Below are 26,481 nucleotides of genomic sequence, written 5' to 3'. Positions count from 1 at the left end.
GATATAACCCTCCTCTGATATGTGCAAGCTGTGTCCTTTCGTATTGTGTACATTTTAGGGTGCAAAATAGTGAAGTTTCATGTAGACCAATTAAAGGAAGGAGGGCATGCATTCAGCTGCAGTTTCTCCTGTTATACACAGTAGTAACACAAGAATCACAGTGGCTAGGGGAACAAAAAGAAAAGAAACAACACAAAGAACCCCTGTTTCCTGTGTACCTCATTATCATATTTAATGATGACCTGTAACTTCAACTATAAAACATGCCATTGGCAATCTACTAAATTAAAGAACAGCAAAAGCCCATTTTCTGAGAAAATAAATATGCGAAAAGCAAGTTTCAAAATGGCAGATGTGTCAGTCCCTGTCAACTCTTAGTAGCTACTAAGAAAAAAGCGAATGAGAGAAATGCAACTGTTTCACTGGAGACTGGATTCTGCTGTCGACAGCGGTGCATTGGAGCATGGTAATTCTCAAATGACCACTGTTTGTTTTATTAGAACTAAGAAGTATGTTTAAAGATCTCTGAGTGGCCGTAATGTTTCTCAGATAAAAACAACATCATTATCAATCACATTTATTGGAGCTTAACTATGTGTGTAAATGTGTGTAGGCGGTGCTATAGCACAGTAGGAATAGACAGAAAGCTGCATCCCAAATGCCAGTGCTTATTTCAGATCCCACTGCGCAAGCCCCTGTCACAACTGATTTATCATGACTTCGGCCTGAGAGAAGCATGGATTCTGAGATACCACATAACATTGAGCCTTCTTAACCTTCCCATTATGTTTGGGGGCAATTTGACCGCATTCAGTATTTGATATCTCTTAAAAACCAGTTAACTTTTTTTTTCATTCTGATACTGTATGATAAAATTTTTTTTGGCAGGATTAAATAGTAAACATGCAATAAACAAAATGCTTTGTTTTCAGAAGCCCTGTGCCAATGTGTTTTATGGGCTATAGCCTGCCCCTTTGGAGTCAATTTGTCCCCAAACATAAAAGCGGTCATAAAAGAGTAACATAATAGGAAGGTTAAGAGAATAGTAAAGGCAAGGGCATCTTTGGTTGTTCCCAGGCCAATGACTAATACCACTACTACTACCCAGTGCACTACTACACTACTACCAATACTACAAATACCACATTATACAAATATAATTGAAGTCCTCTCTTAAGACAACAAGTGTGAGAAAGGAAAAAGTTGAACTGCTTTTTTGTATGAAATGTTTATTATTAATAGTAATTAGTAGTTGGCGAGACGAAGCGCAAGTGTGTTTGTGTGTGTGTGTGTATGTGTGTGGGTGTGTGTGCATGTGTGTATACATGTGTGTGTGCCAGTGCACAATATCTCTGTGGCTGGGGAGATGGTCTGAATTGCCTAGAGGACAGCCCCATCTCAACCACCACAAAAGGCAAGTCGTGACAGATGTCTGGTTCTCTCCGGCCACACACCTTTCTACTGTCTGGGTATCTCTCTCTTGTCGTGTCATAATCTCTTTCTCTCACACACAGACACACACACACACACACACTGTACAGCAACGTACAGACATGCCGGTCTCCCTGAGACTGTGTGCAGTACATCTTCCAGAGCGGGCACTGGGAATTAGAAGATAAGCGTAATCTATAATTGATGAGTTGCCCCGTAAACCAAGGGCTCATTATTACACAGGGCTAAATTATTGTCAGGTTTTTCAGAGCAATGGGTGAGCTGATAATGGAATTACAGCCAAATAGGGCAGCACAATAGGTTCCATTAACTCATACCACAGCCAGGAAATTTAAATGTAACCAATCTTGATTCAATTATTTGAGAATATACTGTATATTTGAGCAGGTTACAACACCTCCTTCTCCTGAACTAGTTACAGCATGACAATATTAGCTCTGTCTACTGCAGGCAAAAACATCCAATTTACTTATTTTTATTAGAATGAATTCTCACACTTCACAGAAATGCTGCATGAATATGTTAAAGCAACTGAATCCACAAAAGGGCTTGTCATTATGAAAATGTAATGCTTTATCTTTTCTTTAACACACCCTCCCTGGATTTTAATGCTGTTCAAGTCATGCCTAAAAATGTCTCTGGACATTAAAGAGATTAAATATAATGATGGCTTGTGCTCCCAGGCAATCTCTCCCATAATCACCGTCAGCAGAGGCTTGAACCTTTGGTCAGCCTTTCAGAATCGGGATGTGAAGTATATGTGAAAGGAAATAAGCCTTATCGCTACCCTTTCCAACTTTACGATAAGGAAACTCAACAGGGTGCAGAGAAAACATTTCCCTCATATTAAAAATGTGTCAAAGAAAGTTCAGGTCGCTATTCAAACATTAAACACAAAGAAAAATTTTGATTCAGATTTAATAAGTACAGACCATTCAGTTCTCTATTGTATCTATCTAAATCTACAGGAAGGGAAGAAGCATTGTTAATATAGATGAATGATAAAAACTGGGGCTAAACAGGGTCCTACATTCCACACATTCCCATCAGAAGACTTCCATCTAACCCCTCACCCAGCAGAGAGCATCGCCTACAGAACATTTTCTCCATCACTGCACTGGGGAATTGGTTTCCTGCTTGATCCAGAGGTAAGACTGCCCCCTAATGGCCCACCAATTCTACATCCAACAGCAACTTGTAACACAGTGACTGTGTTACAACTAAGCTAACAAAAACTCCTCAATCAACATTTGGATACAGGGTGGTGGAGAGAGTGAAATGTAATTGACTGGATACAGGGAGAAGTGATCTGTCACTAAGAGGGCACAGGCAAAGGGGACAAGTGTGATTGAGTAGGGTTGTTACATGTAATTCAAATGTACTAATTTGATCTATTAGGATATGGTATGGTTCATTTGAGCTCTTAATTTATCAGTTGATAGAAGCATTGAACTGAGGTTTGGTCCCATTTACTTATATTTCCAACTCATGCCACACCACCCCGCACCCTATCAGGTTATTAACACTTTCTGTCAGAGGAGCACTCTTTTCGAAAAGCACCTACGCATACAGAACAAAGACATGTTATCAGAGCTATCTTTAGCTTTCCTGTACATGACAGAAGCCATGGCATAATTGGAATTTCTAAACTGCCATCAGTCAATGGTTAGTTCTCATGGCAACAGAACAAGACTAATAAATAAAAAACCCATTGTGACATACGTAAGTGCGTTTGGCAGCAAAATGTCTTGGCTTAAAAATGTGTTGACTGAGCATTTAGTCGACTGAATGCGAGAAGCTATCGCCTAACTAGAGAGCAGAGAATGAAAAAGTACAAGCATATACAGTATAGTCTGTAAGTATTTGGACACGGACACAATTTTGGTTGCATTGGCTCTGTTCTCCAGCACATTGGAATTCAAATGAAATGCTGAATATGAGGATACAATTCAGACTGTCAGCTTTAGTTTACATGGACATCCACATCGGGTGAAGCATATAGGAATTGTAACCTCGTATTAATTTTTTTCATTTCAAATCCAATGCGCTGCTGTACAGAGCCAAAACAACAGAATTGTCTCACTGCACCTTCAAGCCGCCACTTCTGGTCCATGTGACAGGACTGAGCGCGCTCTCTGTGACTCACCAAGCTCGGTGTCGTACTCCTCCATGGTGCTGACGAAGTGCGGGCGGGAGTAGAAGTTGTGGGGTCCGGGCTGCTGCAGGCCCCCCAGGCTGTAGAAGCAGCGCTCGCTCAAAGCGCAGCTGGCAAACGCCCGTCGGCTGGGGATGCAGGGGAAGCGTGTCCAGCTCTTCACTTCCAGGTCAAAGGCCTCAAACGCTGTCACAGGCAGCTTGCCCTGCCGTCCACCTGTGAAAGATGAGGGGAGGTGAAAGGAATAAAGTGATGAAACACGCACAGCTTGGAGGAACGCTGAAAACAGAACACGATGAAGGTTGGAGAAACTGAAAAACCTCTGATAAATGCAATAGTGATACAAAACACATCATAACAACCGTTTTAAAAATGAGGCTGCACAATAGGGATTGTTGTTCACTCATGAATATAAATGGCAGTAATCATGTGGTGTGGGTTTTTAAAAATGTGCTTGGCAGAAACATGAGAGCTGATAGGAGACGAAAAAGACAGAGGAATCTCCTAATGAATGGAAGGAGATTTTCTTCTTTGTCTGTGGCGTATCCCGATGAAGCCAGCCCAGACAGTCACAGGGCCTCTCCAGGAAATAGTTCCTCTCCGACTGCACCGTTGGAGAGCATAAGATATTCATAAGATATCCACCATTACTTAATTAAAGTCAATTAAATAAGCTACCTTCTCTTCACCATTTACAGCGTTTGTAATTATGTGGGATGTGACAGCAATTTCTCTGTCCTTGCTTCACTCTGCTTTGATGACATTGACTGAGTGTGAGGGCCAAATCCGCTGTCACTCTGGTTCTTTTCCCCTGTGACATGTTTGTGATTCTGCCTGATATGTTATCCAGGCCTTTGCCCCGGCTCCCTTGCAGTGACCACCTGAGTCTCCTCGCATTCTGGCTTTGGCCACGGGTGCACACACGGGAGGGGCCACAGAACACATGGCGTTGAGTCGCTGGTCAGATGGTAGCATTCTGCCAGCGGTCATTAGTGAGGCAAGGTCGGCAGAGACTGAGAGGGAACCCTGCATGACGGGTGGCTGCCATCCTTCAGCACACACATTCATTTCAAAGCAGACGGAACACATCGCCCCCGTGTTTGTGTTTCCATAGCTCCCAGCTTGAAGCCACACAGATAAAAATGCCTGGCTGATGCCCACCCCCTCACCTTTAAAAAAAAATAATAACGTGTTGAAATGCTGCCGGCAATGATGCTTGGGCAGTGTGAAAAATGTCACAAGTACAGCACAGCTTCAAATATGTTTAATTCCGCCAAAGGCGAATGTCAAGAGGGCTCAGACTCACTGTGTTTCTGATCCACTGCCAACACGGGCATCTATTTTCCATCAGAAAAAATAAAGGAGAAAAAAAATGCTAAATCAGCAAATGGAGGATTTAATGTCTGACACAGCCCACATCACTGTCAGACACACTGTCCAGTCACGGTGTAGCACTGCTCCATCGTGCTGTTCAGAGGCCTGCCTGAATCAACTCACTCTCTGCACAAACCAAACTGCTCCTGCTTTGAAGATGAGCTGCTGCAGAACGGCACAAACATCTCTATCTCTGCTACTGCAGTACAGTCTAATGGCACGGCTCCAGACTTTCGCAATGTCGGGCTGCCTGACAATATCACATTTGGCTGACTAAGAGAAACACAATCTGGATGATTAAAATATCGCCAATCATAAGTGCTATAGGAAAAATGCAACAAATCTATCAGCGCATCAAAGTGAATTCTGCCTGAATTCCCCATTGTTAAAGTAAATCCCCAGTAAATATAACAGGAACAGTAACTTCAGGGGGTTGGATAACCTCCGTGTGTCCTGTGTTTTGGCTTCAGTGGGGATGCAATTGCCTACTTGTGGGCCCATTTTTACCCAGGACAGTGACTCACAGCCCCTCGGTGAACAAAGCGGCAGATACAAAGCACATTTATCTCCATAAAACAAACGATCATTATCCGCACCATCCCTCACTCCGCTGCATAATGCAATTCCCTGGCTTTCGCTGAGCACAGGCCCAAGAGGTGATCTTTCTGCCTAGAATCCAGCAAGTCATTTCCTGCAATGCTCGAAATTAGGTTTAATTCCTTTTATTGGTTCAAAATATCACTACCCTTTCCCCCAATCTAGCACTTATATGATGAGCAGGAAGCGAGGAATTCACATTCTTTCGATGGGAAATTGGAAAGCGAGATCATGGTTATGATCATAGTACCTCATCCATAATTCCAGGATTACTATTATCCAGCTAATTTATGAGGTCTGGGCTCATACCATTAAATTCAACTCGATTTTATTTGTATAGCGCTTTTCACAGCAGACCGTCACAAAGACGCTTTACAGAGGTACAGAAGGGAAGACGAAAAAGGGAAATACCAGCTCCGAGCCCCCAGATTTTTTTTACATGAGGTCCCTTGTGGGGAGAAAAACCTTCAAAAACTCCCAGATGGAAAGAAATCTGGGGAGGAACCCAGCTATAGGGGGGATGCCCACTCTCTGCTCTCTTATGGGTTGAGTTGGTAGTCCACATTAAGGAAAGTAAAATACGGTATGTACTTCAGAGGGGTGGGGGATGCATCTGTAGCTGCAGGATGTGTAGGGTGGGGATGACCCGGGGAGGAACAGGGCTACAGTAGGACCTCAGAGCGGGGGCCCTCATTGGCCGGAGCACTTTTCGCACAGACCCCATGTCCAGGGGCCAGTGTCGGACAGGGTGCACATGGTGTTCTGACATGTAAACACAGGACTGCACCGGGAGGGCTGGACATCCCAGACACATGACACATACAGCCAGCTGTTGCTGACTGCGTGCCGAGCTTGCCGACCTGCAGGGGGCGATGGTGATGATAATCCTGACAACAAGCACATCCTGCCTGAGCCACACGCCACGTTGTATACAATGTGCTTTGGTCTATGCTGCAGCGAAATATGTCATCCTTAGTGATAAGACTGCACTCTCCCTCTGCCATTGCTGAAGCCTCAGGATGTAGTGTTACTCTAAGAACTTACCAAATTGCACCCAATAGCTTGGAATTAAATCCTCACCAATGGCAGGTTTATGATGGTGAACTTAGCTGATTAGTGACAATGTTGATTATGACACTATTGGCCACTGGCCATAGCATTTCCCTAGTAGGTAGTGTTTCTAGTGTCACGGTACCTACAGCCAATGCCAAAGAAAATCCTATAGTTGACTGTATGCCTGCATTTAGCCCTCACTAACTGCACATCAACGTAAGTCCACTGGTGCAGTGCAGCTGGTAGACTGCAGAGGGAAAAGAGGAAGCTGGCTGAAGATGTTCCAGAAAGGAGATGCAACAATTTCTAGATTAAGGGAAGAAGTAAAAAATGGAAGTACAAAAGATTTCTGGTTTCAAACATTCCACCCTTTCTCATAGTGAAATGAATGTGGACTCGTAAAATGACTACCTCAGTACCATGAACTGTATTCATAAGCACCCAACCTCATGAGGATACTTCATTCAACAATCCATCTATACAAAGTGCTTGTTATAGTGTGTTTTTGGATGAAATGTGTGGAATGGGTTCCTTCCTCTGGATGTTGGCGATGGACTGTGAATAACCTACCCAGAACATATATCTTGTTCCCACGCAGGAAGGAGGCAGCGCCATAACGTGGAGTGGGCATGGAGGGAAGAGGCTGCCATTGGTCTTTCGCTGGCTCATACACTCGCACCAACGCCTGGGGAGTCGTGTCCGCACCCATCCCTCCCAGGGCGTAAACCTTCCCATCTAAGAGAAAAAGAGGGGGTTATAACCTACAGTTTCAAGAACATGAAAAAAGACATGGAAAAAAAAACATCCTTGAAGATACTGAAATCATGATCACAGAGTAGTTGAAGAATTCACTTTCTTTCCTTAGTCGATTTTTGTCACGATAACTTTTTTTTTCACTTGTCAAAAAAAAGTGAGAACAGTTGGAATGTCATGTACAACCCAGAATTCTTTTTTTTTATCGGACATAGAGGATCATGGGAGAAATTCTTTTCAGTCCCAGTAGATGTGCTCTACTGATCTACAGAACGGAACACATTCCCCAGCACTCAACACAGTCACAGACGCTGTCTCTGAAATGGAACGCGCACTTTCTTTCCCTGTGACCAAACTATTTTAGCCTGTCGATTGAACTTTTTGACCCTTTCAATCATTTGCCAAGAGACTGCAATATTTCCCATGATCCACTAAGAGCTGAGAGTAAAATATGTCTCCAAGGCTAAAGTGAGGAGAAATGAGCAGCAGCCTTAAAGAAATCATCAAACTCAGCAAGGAGGCTGCCCAGCACATAAAACCACAGGTGCTGCCCAGGAGAAAGTGCCAACATTAGTGACATCACTGCACTGCTGGCTTATGATGCCGCAGTGAAACACGAGCCCTTTATGTCACAGGAGGAAGGTGAGGAGGCATAGAAAAAGTGTATGGGTGGGGATTAGCACTAAACTCTAACAGTCAGCGCTGTTATGGCACAAATCCAGTGCACCACTGCACTGAGCCAGGAAAGCATAACTCCTGCAGAGGCTAAGTGGACTGCCTGATGTAATTTTTATTTTATTTTTTCCACTGCAGATTTTACACCCTCTGTGAATATCTTATGAAACCGAAGTAGCAGAACCTATTCAACTCCATTTCTAGTTAAACTAGTCACATTTTCTAGTTCAACTAGATTATTTCAAACTGAAATAGGAAGGTTAAAATGACGCAAAAATCTAGCAGACGCTCTCTTCCAGAGTCACGTACAATGAAGTGCAAATCAAACCCAGAGACAAGAGCATTGAGGACCATAGAGGAAAGCAGTTCCGAGTCCTAGCATGATCACATAGATACAACTTGAACCCTTGACATCAACTTACCATTTAGCATACCACAGTTGGCAGCAAGAATACCCAGAGTACTACAATAACTATACACAAGTGCTATTATAATCTATGGCATACATGCATTTATGCATTTATGGATTTATGGTGTTGGAACAATGGTGTTGGAATCATTTTTCAAACTGGAGCAAGGATCCGCAATGACTATAGCTCACCTCTGTTTTCCCCATGAAAAGTTTCTTTGTTCAGCTCTTTGCATCAAGATTATTTCCAACTCTCATTTCCTGGTTCAAAACTTCTCTCACAATGTTATTATCTACGTCTCCCTCTCCTTATTCATTCTTTGGCACATTTTATTGTGTCATTCCTCTCTGGCTCTTGGCGACAGTTTCCTGCTTCTCCCTCTCTGTCAGCTGGATGGACACTCTGTCCTTCAGCTGTGCTGAGCTGTCGCTGTGGGCACTCTTTATTAGCCTGCTATTTAACAGCTGTCAGAGGTCCCTGCTCTCAGTCCGCCAGCCCACGCTGAAATGAAGAGAGGGATGGGGGAGCTGGAACCGATAGAGAGAGATTGAGAGAGGTAAAAAAGAAAATTCAATGGATATGCAGAGTAAAATAAAGAGGGGGAAGAGAGAGAGCAAGAGGAAATGAGAGACAGAATGACAAAGAGGGATAGAGAGAGGGAGATGCATTTGGCTTCACAATGCACGATTCCTCTTCATTCCCCCTCCTCACTCCATCTTGCAAGGCCTGTCTCAGGGCTGAGGAAAAGTGCCTCTTCAGTAACTATCTGAAACTCTGTCCATATCCACTTGTCTCCAAACATAATTTAAACACATCCTGCTCCTCTGACTTCAGGATTATTTCTGCCAGCAGGCAGCTACAGCACTTCCTGCTGCACCCCATTATTAAATATGCAAAGAATATAGAGGACAGCGTAAACTAGTACAGTAGACAATATACAGAAGGGAAGAACTCAACTTTATTTCTGATTAAAAATGAATAACATTGTAGGCGAAGCAAATTTTGTTATATAATCTCATATTTGGACTATAATCTTAAGAAATGAGATTTGCCAATACTTTACATTAGCACAGTATATTATCTAAAATATTCCATGTTAAGAGGTTAACCAGGCCATGCATGAAACATTAACCCTTTGCAAAAAGACAAATAGCCCTTCCAATTAAGAGTCCCAACACAAACCTCCACTCCACACACAGCTCCTCAAAGAGCTATAAAATGTGCCCCACAAACACCCACATGCACATACAGTACATACATCTACTTTTATGTTCTTATTTGTAATTTGCCATGGTACTACGCTTTCATATCACAATTCTCAAATGAGCAGATGTGCACAGAAAGCACAGCAGCCCACACATCAAGTCAGAAAATGTACTACAGGGGAGATAAGGCTAGAGACCAGAACCCTCGGTTGCTGATAACAAATAGTAACCTGTAAGTCTGTAAACAACATTAACCCAAGGACACTTGACCAATGTAACCTACGCCACTCTGGAAAAAGGAGGCCAATTTCATCAGCCATTGTTAGCTCATGGCTGTTGTTGGCTAATGACACAGTGTACATTAATATTATAATATCTGTTCAACCTGCACTAAAGGCAGATGTCATATCCGACTGAGCCCCATAAAATCCATATCATTGTTTCATGAAGTTGTCTAAATATTTCCTGACTATACATCTTACCATCTCTGTGAAACTATGAGAAACTATGTTCCATATTTGGGGGCACACAGTACCCTCAGCCCAGCAACCTACTGGATTGAGTTTGAAAATTCAGCTGGATAAGAATTAAGCACAGGGAACCCTCATGCTAGTGATGTAAAATAAAAGTACTGTAGAAACAAGCCTCCTTTAAAGCATATTCCCCTTTCACATCTCTAATGACTTCATAAAGATTCAGTAGAGGATACAGAGCTGAAACTGACGATTGGAGTTACACAAGATGAAAAACTTCTACATCCGAGCTCCCTCAGCTCTGCACTCCCAGTGGATTTCAGTTACGTAACATCTGGACATGTGTCTGGATCCATACTGCGCAGCATCTGCTGCAGGACTCCAGAGGGGGGAGTGGGGCAGCTCCACACTGAGGGAAGGTTTTACCCGCCTGGGAACCAGACTCCTCATACCCCTCGAAAGCAGCCCCAACTCTCTAGTGGTTTCACAGCACAATCTGAAGAATCAGTCCTAATTAGGGTACCTCCACTCTGATCTCTGCCTATTTCTCCTGGAGGTGCCATGGCAACAGAAATGCAGTACAAGAAAACTAAAAAGAGCATACATAAATGCATGTGCACTCTCCCTCACACACACACACACACACACACACACATACACACAAACACATACACATACAGGTAGCAGATCAGAGACCTTTGAATCTACAACCCACACTCACACACATATTACAGCCTGAGAACCTGTTGTTAGTCACTATTATGGGTGCAGTTCAGCTATCATCCTTTCTCTTTTATTAAAGAAAATTAAATCTTTACTTGTTAGTTTTAGTATGAAAAATTTGTAATAATTAGTTCAAACCACTGGGCTCTCAGTGGGTTTTCAAATTGTACTTCTAAGCTGCTAGCATTTGAACTGAAACACAGAGGGGAGTCTTTATATAAAATAACAGGAGGGATAATTTCAAGCACTTACGCTAGTGCACCTTAGTTCCAAAAGACAACTCTAAACACACAATCACCATAAACACACCACTCAAGACCATATTAACTATTTTATGAACTGCAATGTAAATGTAAACAGTTGCTATATAACAAAAACAAGCTCACATAGACCAAATCTAGTAGACTTTCAATGTACCACATGAAAAAAAAAATGCTTGACAAGGCAAATGGTAAGCTTTGTACCCATGCTCTCAAAAAAATCACAGTACCTGTGGTCAACGTAGGAACATTTGCATCATGGAAGTCAAGTGTGCAGTTGTTCATTATATGTGCTCATGGATGAGATAGTGTAGAACTCACAAACTGCAGATCAGACTTATGCGGACTGGAAAGGTACAAAAATAGAATAGTCCTTAATAAATTGCAAGCTAGCCTGTTGTTTTTCTTTCGGTAGTGTTGAAGAACTGATATTGCTTAGAGTAAAGGTACAAATGACAAATAATAGCTGCTGGCAGAAAAATAACCTGTTTGGATTTGGATGAGACATGGTATATACAATAATCTTTGGACTGTAAAAGCAAAGGTCCTTTGGAATAAAGGTGCCTGTGAAGTTAATCTTGTTCAAGGAATTGTGTGCATAATATGCCATATTAAATGGCATATTCATACAATGCAATCTTGCACTGTGCATTTCTAATATCAGCATTATCTTCTTATTGTTTAAAAAGCTTTTGCCAGAGCAAAAAATAAATTCAAAATTTCAATTTCAGAATTTTGAGATATGACATTTTGAGCCATGACCTACAGGTAATCATCATTCAACATCTTAACATATGTTATCCTCTCTGTACAAGGGTACCATCTGGTCAGGTAGATTTATTATTATTTATTACTATTATTAAAACATGAGTTTTGAATAATGACTTGCATTTGAAGAAAACATTATATATACTGTATTCAATTTTTGTTACATCATAAATGGGTCTAAAATGCTACATTTCATTAATGTACAATACATTATTGAAGTATTTAAAAAAATATGCCACTTATTATGAACAGAAATTAGCTTTAGCGGATCAGCAGAAAATTGTGAAATTGAGAGAGAGAGAGAGAGAGAGAGAGAGAGAGAGAGCTAAATCAACAGATTTTCAAGTGTTACAGGTGAACATACAGAGAGTGCAGCTGTTCTGGTATGAAGGCAATGAGGCACAGAGAGAATCAACGTTCTCTACAATGGAAACATACAGCATTACTGAGGTACTGTGTACTAGCTGCAAACAAAAATATGGAAGCCTTCATGTTCAAATAGCATTGTAAAATATCCCAATAAATGGTCAGATGGGAAGCACTGAGGGATTCATCGACTCTGTGTTCACTGAGCACTGTTTCCATTTGAGTGATAAAATATACCCAGCTGCATGAGGCAATCCTGCGTGCTTATGGCACTGTTGAGGAAAGTGCATTTAAAGATTTTTTCATTATAATTATAACATAAAGTCACATTGTAGACCAGGAATATTACTAGAATCAATGTGAATTACAATGTTTTACCTGACTGTATATTCAATATCAAGCAATATTTGGCTTATGGATGGAAAAAGGAAAAAAAGAAAAGGTACTGATGAGGCTCTATATGATACTGGGCTACAATGAGGACAGTATTTTAGTTATCTAAATCAGAGGCAAATACCTTGATGTTGACTTTGTCGCCAGAAAAACAATTGCATTGTCACTCTTGAAGACATTTGCATCATGTCATCAAAATGTGGGAACCATAGAATCATGTGAAGAAAGCCTAAAACGCATCACCCATTTCAGTAAGTTCACTGTTGCTGGTGACTGTAAATGTCACCGCATTGTATTCTAACAACAGCCAGGAGAATTCACAAGCACAGGTACAGGCAGAGAGCTGAAGGAGACAGGGGAAATTATTGGCTACAGGTAAAGATAACCTACAACTTCACTAGTTGTCAGATAAACACAGATCACAGGTACATTTCTGTTCAGCTGAAATGTCAGGGAACTGCAATAGAGGCTCACAGTCAGGACTGATATCGCCTTGAAGGCACTTTGTGCCAGATCAGTTACACACAGACAGACCTCTAAGGAAAACACAGCAGCTGCAACAAAAACATGCTAGTGGGCAAGTCTAATGCACTCTCATTTTCAGGCGAAATAAAACATGTTAATGATGACACACTGCAATTAAACAGTAGGTGCCATCTTAGTGGCGAGGCATTTACACAGCACATCAATGTCAGGGCCTGAGGTAAAAACCAAACAGGAGGCATTGCAGTAATGCTCTAACCACACAGATACTATCATAGTGCCACCTGAGTAAGATTGTGCAGTAATTACAGGTTAACATCCTCCCTTCGTGATTAACATTATTTTATTATGCCAGTTTCTATGCTTTGCTGAATATCTCAGTTGCAGAAGTAAAATGAGAATGCTTTGAGTGTACTCTGCTGCTTCAAGATGATTTAGACATACTTGAAAAAAACTGATCACAGTCTAAAATGAACTAATTTAAACAGTTCTCAACTGTTTGAAATAACTAATGGTATATGCTTGACTGTGGTTGAATTTCACTGTCACAGTGAAAGTCATAAATATGAAGTCAATAATATAACATACTATAATCTAACAGCTGTAGAGAATTGAAGTTTAACATCTCTGCATAGATAGTCACCCTCTTCATCCCCTTTATGTCACACTATTAGAACACTCTTTTTTAATTATTATAAATCCGTGAGTTTCCTGTGAGTGAAAACCAAAGAAAATAAAAATAAAAATAAAAATTCAACTAAAAACCAAAAACAACTAAAAAGGAAAAGCGGAAAAGAGCCAGACAGGCAGTGAGACTGCGTGGGTTTGTTTGACAAACACAGTCCTAGACACAAACTTGGAGTGACAGACTGTCGACACTATGAGCAGCTACAGCAAAATGCAAACTCAATCTCACATTATGTGGCACATTATCCATCAGGCTCACACATATCTCACCTGTGTTAGAATCAGCTTCCGAATGATACATCTTGCTTGCCGTTTATGATATCTGATTACTCATGATATGATGTTCATGGCTGGGGTGTATGAGCAGGAGGACAAGAGGACCTTTGTATTTGAAAAGGTGCGGTGATTATTTTGGATATCAAATCAATGAACAATACAAAAAAGTTCAAATATATTCACATGAGGTGCACACATTTTGTTTACATCACTGGCACTTCTCCTTCAGGATTGTTTTCCTCCAAGAAGATCTCACACAATTAGCCCTCTGCTTTCTCACAACAGGTATGGAATCACAATAATTTAACACATCCTCTTCATAGCAAAGAAACAGTTGTACCAATGTTGTTTATTCTTTAGGATGGACTGCCATACTTGAAAAACTGTAATAGAAACTCGTAGATTCAGATTTTGTCAAACGTTACACACACTTGTTATACACTAACATGGGAAAAAACTGTAAAGGTTCCTTTGCCAACAATTGTTAATCTTCTCCTTTCTTGTGATTTGAATTCATTGGACAGACTTCCCCACTACTGTGGAAACAGGTTCCTTTGTTGCAGTTTCAGAAGCTCCCAATGCCCCTATCAATGTTCAGACAAAATAATATTGAAGGAGGATAATTTTAATTTAATTTTACCTATGAGTAAGATATAAGATAAGATATACCTATTACTGCCAGATGATCTTCCCCATAGGGTCTTAAAGGAGTCGTCATCATTACAGCACTTTATTTGAAAATAGATATGGGAATAATCATTTTAATTGATTATTGTCTTGTGGAAGGATGTACAAACTTAATATGTTGATAAACAAAATCTAAAAGTATACATCTAACCAGGTGATGAATAAATCAGTGTACAGTATAGGTGTTTATTTAATCCTCGATAACCATCCCTATAATATGCAGGTTTTATTTCTTCCCATGACCCCTGGCTAACACACTGGACATTTCTTGCCTGTGGTTCTGTGTGCAGTAATGGCAGGAGATCGAGGGCAGTGAATTATGATTCATTAACTGCCCTGATTACCAACAAAACAAATGTGGGAGGATGTTTATTTTTAATTCCATTCTAATTGGCAGCCTATTAACTTACTTATTGGTATTTTGCATTGAGTAAGCATAGACCCACTGAAGCAGAAGGAGTCAGATGGCTCAAATTCGCCACATGCCAGTGCGCTTGTTGAATTATTATTGATCTACTGAATTGAATTAAGGTGTGCGGAAAAAGGTACATTGGGACAAAGAAATACAAATAGCACAAATATTTTGGGGGTGGAAGTGTGAGGCTAAATACAAAGCAGACCTGGGTCAAATACTTTTTTGAAATATTTTAACCCTACACTACCACTATGGACAACCTGCAGATTGAACTTTTTTTCACAAAAATGTAGTCTAGCTAAGACATTAACCCCACTACAATCACGAGGAACTTACCCCAAGAAGGTCACAGGAATTTACCTGCCATTAGCATCTTAGCAAAAAGTGAATAACATTTCATATCTTTAATGCAAGGTGGTAAAAATAACTATTTTGAGTCACTTGAAGCTATCCCATTTGTACAGTTGTACAGTTCAACACAACAGCTCCCTGGTTATACAGATGGGCTCTGTCTGGGTGGATAAGCAGCAGATCCCACCACACTACACATCCCTGTCAAACAACACATTTGAGGAGAGGTTTTGCAGGTAAGAGGGAGGGCTAAGCTAATAAAGTGTGAATCCAGTATTGTCATGGCTGTCACCATATGCCTTTTGGGGACCTTCTGCCGTCTGTCGTCTTCAGATTTTAAAAAGCAAACTTGTTGTGATTTAAAGGAGGCATATGATAGAAATATTTTTTTTGTGATATGATCTGGGCCCATGCCCTTAGCTAAACCAAGTCTGACGAGGAGAAGTGACTGTATAAGGTCATTTTTGATCAAGTGATTAGCACTTTGACACAGATGTCCTCGCACAGGTGAGCATCTGCATTTAGTGATAAAAGTGGTCCCATCTACAGAGGCCCCTTTGATTCCCTTGGCACAGGAAATTAATTCATACAACAAAAGGTTATGCTATTCAACGTGCTGTCGGCATTCTCTTTTATTGGACTGCAAAACAAAATCATGGCCATTGTCTCTTTGGCTTTTCATAGCCCCCCATTATGGCACGGGCATTACCAGCACAGCTTTCAAGTGAATGAAGTGCTAGCCAGACTTGTAGCTGACAGCCAATTCAATGTCTTTTGTATCCTGGAGTGTTTTGGAACTGAAACAACAGACACCAGGAACTTGGAGGGGACCAGAGAGAGGTGGACACATTTATTATTATTATTATTATTATTATTATTATTATTATTATAACATTTTATTTAACAGACTTTTATCCAAAGCAACATACAAAACAGTGCATATCAAGGTCATAGAACAATCAACTGATGTACACAGTAGATTTGATCTTTCATATACTTCAAAAGCGAATAATGATTTGCACATCCAGACACAATACTTTTAGCAAAAGTAGTTGTCTACCTAACAGTTTTCATGGAAGGTCCACTTACAAATTTATATCTATATTATGTCCTCAATGTGTATATCCAGCAACGGGAACCTGTGTCAATCCAAAATGTTCTTATATTAAAAAAGAACACATTTCACAAATTCTCGCAACGGCAATATCGATTCAATGTGTTTGCATTCTGAAATTATTCCTTTATATGCTCTTTTCCATTTGTGGTGGCAGGACCGACATTCCCACCATGTATTCATATGTGATTATGCATACACAGGAACTTGCATGCCGAATGCAAAAAAAACAAGCGTCCGAAATACAAAAAGCATCTTTAAAATTAGGTTTGATATGTTACACAATATTACCAGCTCAGACAGGTTGGTTGTCTCTGGGCAGACTTCTTTCTCCAAAATATGCTACTGCTGAATTATCTTCTAATAAAAATAAGCACTGTGCTCCTAGCAGCTAATAGCTTCGTATCTGATACAACTGTGGTACTGCATTTGCAGTGTGAAAACAAACCTTTGTGACCATCAGTGGCCACAGATCCACCAAAAGTGAAAGATTAAGTATAGATCCTTTAACTTGGTTGGTTTATAACTGGTACAGCTTGGATATTTAGCCATGCAGCCTCAATGTGTGGTAAGAGATCAGAGAAAGACTTTGAATACCCCACTGATGTGTGGATTCCCCAGGCTACCCTGCCTGACCAACCGCAATAGTTGATTTTCCAAGCGCACCATTTGCAGTCTGGATGAGGATCGTGGCCTTATTTATGCTACTGCAGCATAAAGAAAATAACTGAAATTGAGCCCTGTTGTTTCTCCCATTTTCCAATCTGTCGAACCTTCACATGGACTTTTCTCTCGCTTGAAGAGCCCGGTCGATAAGACTCAACAGGAGGGGGGAGAGGTCACAGAGAGCCCAGATAATGTTGTCAGCGGGTGGTCAGAGGTCTCTTGTTATGGAGGAAAAAAGTGGTCTAAATTTGGAAAATGGGCCTTTCAGGCAGGACCTGCCAAAGCTGTCTTCTTAGGGACATCATTAAAATGGCTGTGGGCCTGTACATAGCTCTGCAATTATAGGAGAGAAAATAATACATCAAAAGATTGTGCCCTGCTAGATACAGTGCAAGGAAGTAAAGTTGTATATTGTACATTGCAAGGTATTATATTGAAGTGACATGACCTTATGTTCATCACTATAATATAATGTTTTCCAACGCACCAACTAAAAGGCTGAAGAGCAGTTGTAGAATGATCTCTCATATCGTTTAATCACTTTTTGAGTTTTTTATTATGTTGGTGGTTGGACGGAGGTATCAAATTATATCTTGAGAAAGACTTTCTTTCTCTTGATAGAACCACCAGGTTAAACAGAGGAGAAATAAAAGCAAAGTAATTACACCCCATGTAATTTTGGTTGTGAATATGACTAATGTATTTAATCTGTAATGAATGACAGCAACAATTATTAATTCCCAGACAGTCTGACTTTTTCAGATTTTTTTCTTCTGTTTTCTGCAAAGAGCTTCCAGTAATGGCCACTCTATTGTTAATATTCACAAGTTGATGCATATTATGATTGGCAGTCACAATAGGTCAATTAATTCTAATCAGTAACAAAATAGTAGGTTTATTTTAATGCAAATTAGTGTTTAAGAGCATCTGCCTTTAGCAAAACTGTTTGGGGCTAGAAAGATACAGAGACAGAAATGTAAGGAAAGGGGAGTCCAGTATTCTTAAATAAAATATTTATTATTCCAAAACTCAAAAGCAGCTGGCAATGCTTTCACAATAATGTGAGCTAAATCACTATATCGACTCCATTTTTATCACCACAACACTGCTCCTGAGAGCAGAGGTGAAGGGTTTAGGCACATTCATTATCTGCAGTGGCTTCCAGCCCCCTGTGATGGCCTTAATAACACCATGTTTGTGCACTGGATTCTGCTCACCCATTAAAGGCACACTATATATAGACCCAGGAATGGTGGGGGAGGGGGTGCGTAGCGGCATGTGAAAGATCTCCAGCTGTGTGTTGGTAATCTCTGTAGCTACTAATGGAAGGGCTCCTTCATACACTACTGCTTGCCACCGAGTGAATAAGCAGCTTGGTGCATACACTCAGTGAGCACTTTATTCTCACTTTATGAGTCTTTATTAGACTTATTTATTAGATTTATGAAGTATTCTGCTGCTGTAGCCTATCCACTTAAGAGGTTTGACGTGTTGTGTGTTCAGAGATGCTCTTCTGCATACCACTGTTGTAATGTGTGGTTATTTGTGTTACTGTCACCTTCCTGTTGGCTTCGACGAGACTGGCCCTTCTCCTCTAAATGGTTGGCATTTATATAGCGCCTTTATCCAAAGCGCTGTACAATTGATGCTTCTCATTCACCCATTCATACGTACACTCACACACCGACGGCGATTGGCTGCCATGCAAGACACCGACCAGCTTGTCAGGAGCATTTGGGGGTTAGGTGTCTTGCTCTGGGACACTTCGACACAGCCCGGGCGGGGGATCGAACCGGCAACCCACCTACTGCCAGACGACTGCTCTTACTGCCTGAGCCATGTCGCCCCTCTGACCTCTCTCACTAACAATGCATTTCTGCTCATGAGACTGCTGCCCACTGGATGTTTTTAGTTTTTCTCTGCAAACTCTAGAGACTGTTGTGCCAGGCGATCAGCAGTTTCTGAGATACTCAAACCACCCTGTCTGGCACCAAAATCTAATTTCTTCCTCATTCTAACATGGGTCTGAAAAACAGCTGAACCTCTTGACCATGTTGGCGTGCTTTTATGCATTTAGTTGCCGCCACATGATGATTAAATATTTGCATTTACAAGCTGGTGTACAGGTCTACCTAATAAAGTGCTCACTGAGTGTACATGCATGGATCCTGCTGTGTGCTCCATGGAGCCCCATGCTGTATGCTGGAGCCAGGGGGCACAGTTGGTGTCCAGACTCAGGAGACAGATTCATACAGAGAAACCTGGATCACACTTCAGCCGAGTTGGAGTTTTAAAATGCTACCAGACGTAGCCTATATGGGGGAAACACACTGCATAACGCCCCTGTACATTTTGCATCATACCTGACGTAAAAATTCAAGAATATTTATAGAAACTTATTTTACAATAAGCCATGCGGATGCTGGCAGCTCTAAGATTTTTAAAATAAATTTTTCATGTAAAGTCGGGCACTGCATGGGAAGTCACGTGTATCGTGTAAAAACATGTCCTGCCATAGAGCCAGAATTGAAATCCATGCTGGGAAAATCCTTGGAAATATCCTCAAAACAATTGTGTAAAGAAGATATGGTTTCTTATTCAATTCAACTCAAAAGCTTTCCATTGACAGGTAAATATCACCAACAAGTATGCAAGAAAAAAACTAATTATATAACGTGTAACCGATTACATAACATAAGCTTTTCTCCCTGGTGGAAGATGTATGGAGCAAAGGATCATGGGAAGGAATCAAGAACACATTGCTAGGGCTTCAGTGGGTGTGATAATATACAGTAGCTGGTGAAGAAGCCACCAGTTCTGTCCTGCTCTCCCCTGGAAAAGTCGGGTGCCAGGCAGCAGTAATGCGCATAGGGACAACTGCCACAAGCTTTGGGGATTTCAGCACCCCTAGATATCACAACTGCAGCTGCAGAGATTGCTGTCTCTCAAAACAGCAAAGAGGATGCATTTAAAAAACATATAATCTGCAGGAAGACGGCGACATTTTTTTGAAGAGCAATACTGAAGTTGTCTCTTTACTTCTCTCTTTTCACAGCATGACAGCACAGCCAATCAGTCTCTTCTCCTTGGGGCTCGAACAAGCACATATTCCTTTCTTCTGCTTGTCGGTTTCACAAATCGCAAAATCAATATGTCTTAAAGTGAGAATGAACAGCACTGGTCTTCCATATATTTGGTGTGCACTGGGTATATGAGTCAGACATGAAAACAACCTTCATGGTGATGAGGACTGAGCTAAAAAAAACATTGCACATAAATGTAACATGAGTAATCACTTTTTGCCTAATAATATGTTACAAAAAATCATAATAGCATAATAGCACAATTAAATGTGATATCACGTGATATGATTCTTCTGACAGCCTCTTATTGCTCAGATGAGTATTCACAGTGTCAGATTCTATTGACAGACGGCGTGATAGCTGTGTGATAGCTATTTGCTGCTGGCAGCTTGAATAATTACACAGGCTTTCATACTTATGTGTTTGTGTCTGTGTCTGTTCCACCATCAATTCTCAAGGCAAGCTGTTTAGTATTTGCTGCGGTTAACAAACAAGATAATGATCATCTGTTTATGAAAGAAGTGTCTGTTAACTGGAAAATATTACTACCAACGGCTGTGCATTACCATGTGTATTTTACACCGTAATGCCTTCCATGGTGACAGACATCTCGGCATTATTTTGCGTCAGCCACAAGAGCTTTGTATGGAATGTTGCATTATACCTTTCAGTTGCTACAGTTGATTTCGTTCTGCATAATACCAGGCCAGACCAGGCTGTGTCTATGAAAGGGGAAGGCTGGGGTAAATGACAAAATGGGGACTTATTTCATAAGCTTCACTGGAAAAGAACATCTGCTAAATGCCTAACTGTAAACAATGGTCAAAGAGAAAGTAGACAAGCAGGAATATAGTTTCCTGTTATATTCTGTCAACTCCCTTTCAACACCAGAGTGTTGACATCATGGGCAGGATGGTGTGTAGGTTCTTACACAAGCCCTAGCATAAATTGGCTTCTTGTGAGACAGAGCTGGGGTGCCGGCTGTCAGCTCACTAATAGTGTGTCACGGTTGGACATGGAAGAAGACTGGAGGGGCTGGGAAGATGACCCAGGGCCAGTAATGTCTAATGCAATGAGAGCACTTCTGCCAGGATGAGAACCAGCCAATTTGTCTGAATCTGCCTGAACCCAAACACACTGTTTTGCATGTCTTTTCACATTAACTCATCTGCCCAGCATGAAACTCATCTCACCATCCCAAACAACCTCATCTCCAAAATCCCTAATACTATCATCTCTCTCATATTCATGTAAGATTAACTTTGCCGTACAAAGTACAAATACAACATACACATGTAATGTGAATGCACACTTTCCAAATCTGTAACACATAAATCAACTGAAATAGTACTGGAAGGGAAATGGAAGACATTTTAGAAAGCAGAAATGATGCACACGCAGGAGCAGGATGTTCTCGCCTCAAATAAGCAGCTTACAATTCTGCTTGCCTGAGACGGGGCATAAGGGGACTGTCTGATTCAGGGGTATGAATAAGTATAATATTTTAATATTTGTAGGCAATATTAAAATATAAAATTATCTTGGCAGTGGTGTTGGTAACGATTGCCTATGCCTTTGCTTTTAAAAAACAGACTGTTTAAACACCCAGTCAGCTTGAATTAAAAATTATTATAATAATTTATTTCAGTCAGATTTGCAGTATCTTAGCTTAAGAATTTATGAGACTACCATATCATAATACAAGCATTTAAATCTAGAGTGATATTATTATAGCTTCTTAAAATATCTATTCTGGCTAAAACTTCTGACAGTCAGGAAACAACTCAACCTGCCAGATCTTTCTGATTCTTTCTGAAGGGGAACAGCATGAGCTCACAGAATTAACTTTATTTGTGAGTTTGTTGACCTTCAGAGTCTAAAAATTGCTGCTCTAAAAATAACACAGAATAGCTGACAGATCAATCTGTTTTCAGGCGACTCCACATTAGGACTACAGACCACAGTACTGCAAAACCTACAGTACAGCTACGTGGAAAACTGAGACTCAAGTTAAAGTGGGCCTGAGAAAATTCACCCTTCTAATAGCTAATACCCACATCAGTGCAATTATGGCTTTTCTGGGAAAACGTGGCTTAAATCCAGTGAGATCAAAGCAGTGTAGCCAAAGCTTTGTTGTTTTGGTGGACTGCTGTCACACTCTTCATACACATAATGGAAGCCCTGCATGAGCTGTCATTAGAAGAGGAACTCACACTGCCATTTCATACTCAAAACCGCAGCAAATATAAACATATACAATTAATTACAATATGCATTTGTCCAGGGAGTTATATAATATTGCAAATTCTAAGAGTTACACAGCTCTGATTAAAAAGGAAATTATGCCTGCACACTGCTATTAACACTCAAGAAGACAAAACAGGTTGAAACGCTGTCTGTCTAGCTGACTCTAATAAATATCACCGGGGAGCATTTACAGCAGAGTGGGGGAATATTTTCCTTTCTTTGCGTTCCTCTTTTTTACCTAGCACCTGCGCTAAATACATTGGATGTGCGCTTGCTTCTGTTACACTCACGTACACTGCTCTGATTTTCACCATGGCAGCAAGCCTGAAAGAATCACCACTGTCATATGAAAGTGGAGGCAGGAGAGGAGATAGAGATTAAATGAGGCATGCTAGAACATGCTTCCAAGCAGAAAATATGGTAACACTGGTCTGAATTTTATATTACTATTTCCGTTACTGTAAAAATTATTGCAGTTACACACTGATGCCTCCCTCCACACACCACCGCCCCTTCACGCAGTGCTCTTGATGAAAAGGGGCAAAATAACCGCTCTTATGGACGTGTATGGAGGTCTCTGTTGTGCTCTTGGCAGACAGTGCAATTTGACCCTACTCTATGTTTCCTGTGTCTGCTCAGTCATAATTTAAGGTGGTTATCTGACACTGGCTTCCATGACTCCACCTTGGGTAAAGGAAGATTTTGAAGGGGTTAATTAACTGCCCATAGCAACAATTTCCCATAGAAACAGACATTGCCATAGTAACAAATGAAAAAAAAAAAAAACATTTGATGGCGGTCTTCTGTGTAACGGTGAGTAAATGAGTATATGGCCACTATGGCAGCTGATTTACAGTCAGACAGGAAATGTGCTCATTTTACAGCTTCAGGGTAAATGGCTGAATTAATCAAGATTAGAAATGCCTACCCTCCATGGTGCTTGCAGAAAGAATCCACCATCTCTTCCCCTTTTAATAGTATAACCATCATCAGTGCAAGTAATTTGGCAGTGAACACATTATGTGAATTACTAATAGAACCTCTTTGAAGGTGATAATCTCCCTTTGGTTAAAGGAGCTCAGTAACCCCTCTCTGTTCCAGAATATACAACAGCCATATAACAGCCATGAAAATGTTATATTGTATTCCAATATACACATCCATCAAATATGAATACCAATAGCCTGCACAGAATTTAAACACTTAAAAATAAAATGACATAAATGTACATTTTTTACATAATTTGGTGCCCAATGACCCTGATATATTTTTCAACGACCTTGGATATTCTGTAGTCTGAATATTTAAAGCAAAATATAAAATGACTAATGAAGGGTTCCCAAGTGCATACAGTCTGTAAGTATTTGGACAGTGCCACAATTTATGTTCTTTTGGATCTTTATTCCAAAACCCTGGATTTGAAAGAAAAGGAATGGAAACCCTTTAATTTGATTGTATTTACATCCATAACATATGATCGGTGTAGGAATTACATCCTTTTTTATACATAGTCCCTCCATTTTAGGGGACCAAATGTAATTGGACAGCTGTTTCTGATTAGTCAGGTGTATTCAATCACTTCCTCATTGCAGGTATAAGAATGCTTTCAGTGTCTAGTCTTGATTCTAGGCTTTTGATTGCCTTTGGAGTTGTTGGCATTTATCAACATAGGGACTATACTTCGCCAATGACCGTCAAAGAAACGATTATGAGGTTGAGAGATAAGACAATAAAAAACCGTTATAGATATTGGCTGACCTAAATAAACTGTCTCAGCAAAATATTAATTGTTTCATTTTAAATCCAATCTGCTGTAATACACAGCCAAAGTAACTGAAATTGTACCACTGTCCAAATGCGTACGGACTGCACTGTATAGTCACATAGTTAAGGAACTCTTATTTTGCACAATTTATGGACTGGATTGAATCATTAAGCCAGTGCTAATGTAGCTGGGAGTCACCTGAGATAATTTCCAATAGCATCACCGAAGAAAGACAAGTACTCTACAATTCATCGCTTAAAGGCTACAAGCTATTTATACTCAGTGATCATTTTATCAGGTAGACCTGTATACCAGCTTGCAAATATTTAATCAGCAAATCACATGGCAGCAATTAAATGCATAAAAGCATGCAGACATGGTCAAGAGGCTGAGCTGTTTTTCATCAAATGTCAGAATTTGGAAGAAACAGATTGAATAGATTGAACACCAAGAAAAGGGGGCGGCCTGTAGCGTAGTGGTTAAGGTAAATGACTGGGACACACGAGGTTGGTGGTTCTAATCCTGGGGTAGCCACTATAAGATCCGCACAGCCGTTGGGCCCTTGAGCAAGGCCCTTAACCCTGCATTGCTCCAGGGGAGGATTGTCTCCTGCTTAGTCTAATCAACTGTATGCGTCTGCCAAATGCCAATAATGTAATGTAATGTAATGTAAAAGAAAAGTACACACAAGCAAACAGATAGGAAGGAAAATCATGCCATGGGAACTGCAGACTGACGTTTAAAAACAAACAAACTTACAAACAAGGCTAAGGATAATTCATAGTTCCGCATGACATACACATGGGGCCAGGACCAAACTGCTAAAAACAACGAAACATTACTGAATATTGCGGCAAACGGCCATGATCCTAAAGATTTCATAGCAGTGTAATTAACATGTATATGCAAAGCTATTGCACTTACAGCATATTATCCTGCTGTGAAAATATCTTGTAGTTTATTGTAAACTGGTTCCAGGTATTTTTCACCCTAAGGAACGGATCCGGGATCAGTTAGCCCCACTTCATTCTAGTACAAACCATAGTGAGAAATCAGAAACTGGCCCCAAGGTCAGAATGCATCTGCATTGCCCTCATTGGGAATGTGATCTTGTTTCTTCATCCTGCAGTTTTCCGGCACAGCTGCTGTATAAGATTCTTGTGTCACGATATATAGAATCTGCCTGCTCTGCGAAATTCCAGAATACAGTGCAACAACAGTTATGATGTCCTAGACTGTAAATCACTGTGATTTCATTGAAAACATTTGCCTTATCCAAATGTGGAAACATAAATAGCAAATGGACTGATTAGACACTGATATTTAATTAGATGATTTAATAAAATAATTGACCGATGTATGACTAAGACAGATCTTCTCAGCCCCAAAAGGCAAGGACAAAAGGCTCTAACAATCAAGTAATGCCACCATGTACCTTTCAGAAATGTTTTGGTGACTTAAAAGTACAGTAAACTGTGGACAATATATTGAGTGTAATTCCAGGCTGAGCTCTGCCTCTTTCAGCGTCTCAGGGCTTCAGTGCACGGGCCTCTGTTCTGATAGCTGTAGTAGCAAGGTTTCATCGCTCTTCAGTGTAAACTCCACTACACTGTAAAGTGAGGATAATTGCTATCCAGCAGCGTAGTAGCTCAAAAGGCAGGGCATTCACATTTTATCATCTTTGCTATAAAAAAAAACCCTCAAATGAGTAAATTATGTTGCTTTCCATTTTATTAAGTTTTATAGGCAAAAGATATTTCCCGTTTTTTGGATGGGTATATTTCTGTTACTTCAGCTAACAAATATGTTTTTTCATGGCTAGGTTTTGTTTCAGTTTTTCTTTATTACTACAGATAATAACCTTGCCGTATAATAGTGCAGATACACTCTCAACTGCATACATCCACACACACACACAGACCCCATCAAACATAAAAATACACATACTTTTCTGTCTATTGCTGTCATTCCACTAGACCTAACTTCATGTTCAGATGAAGGGTGGGATGTTATGGTGGCCTTGGCTGCAGTCCACTCTGCAGGAGCACAT

General features: G+C 40.5%; 1 protein-coding gene across 1 annotated transcript in view; it reads right to left on the bottom strand.

Annotated features, from left to right (window-relative positions):
• klhdc8b (kelch domain containing 8B) overlaps window positions 1–26,481 on the bottom strand; it is a 55,688-nt gene that overhangs the window by 16,993 nt on the left and 12,214 nt on the right. Inside the window, exons 2-3 of the mRNA XM_061258030.1 lie at window positions 7,202–7,366; window positions 3,599–3,823 (exon numbers count right to left, since the gene is read on the bottom strand). Of these exons, the coding sequence (XP_061114014.1) occupies window positions 3,599–3,823; window positions 7,202–7,366 (390 nt within the window). The remainder of the gene's footprint in view (window positions 1–3,598; window positions 3,824–7,201; window positions 7,367–26,481) is intronic.

Source organism: Conger conger, chromosome 10 (genome assembly GCF_963514075.1).
Source record: "Conger conger chromosome 10, fConCon1.1, whole genome shotgun sequence".
NCBI lineage: Eukaryota > Metazoa > Chordata > Actinopteri > Anguilliformes > Congridae > Conger > Conger conger.
This window is presented reverse-complemented; position numbering and strand designations above follow the sequence as displayed.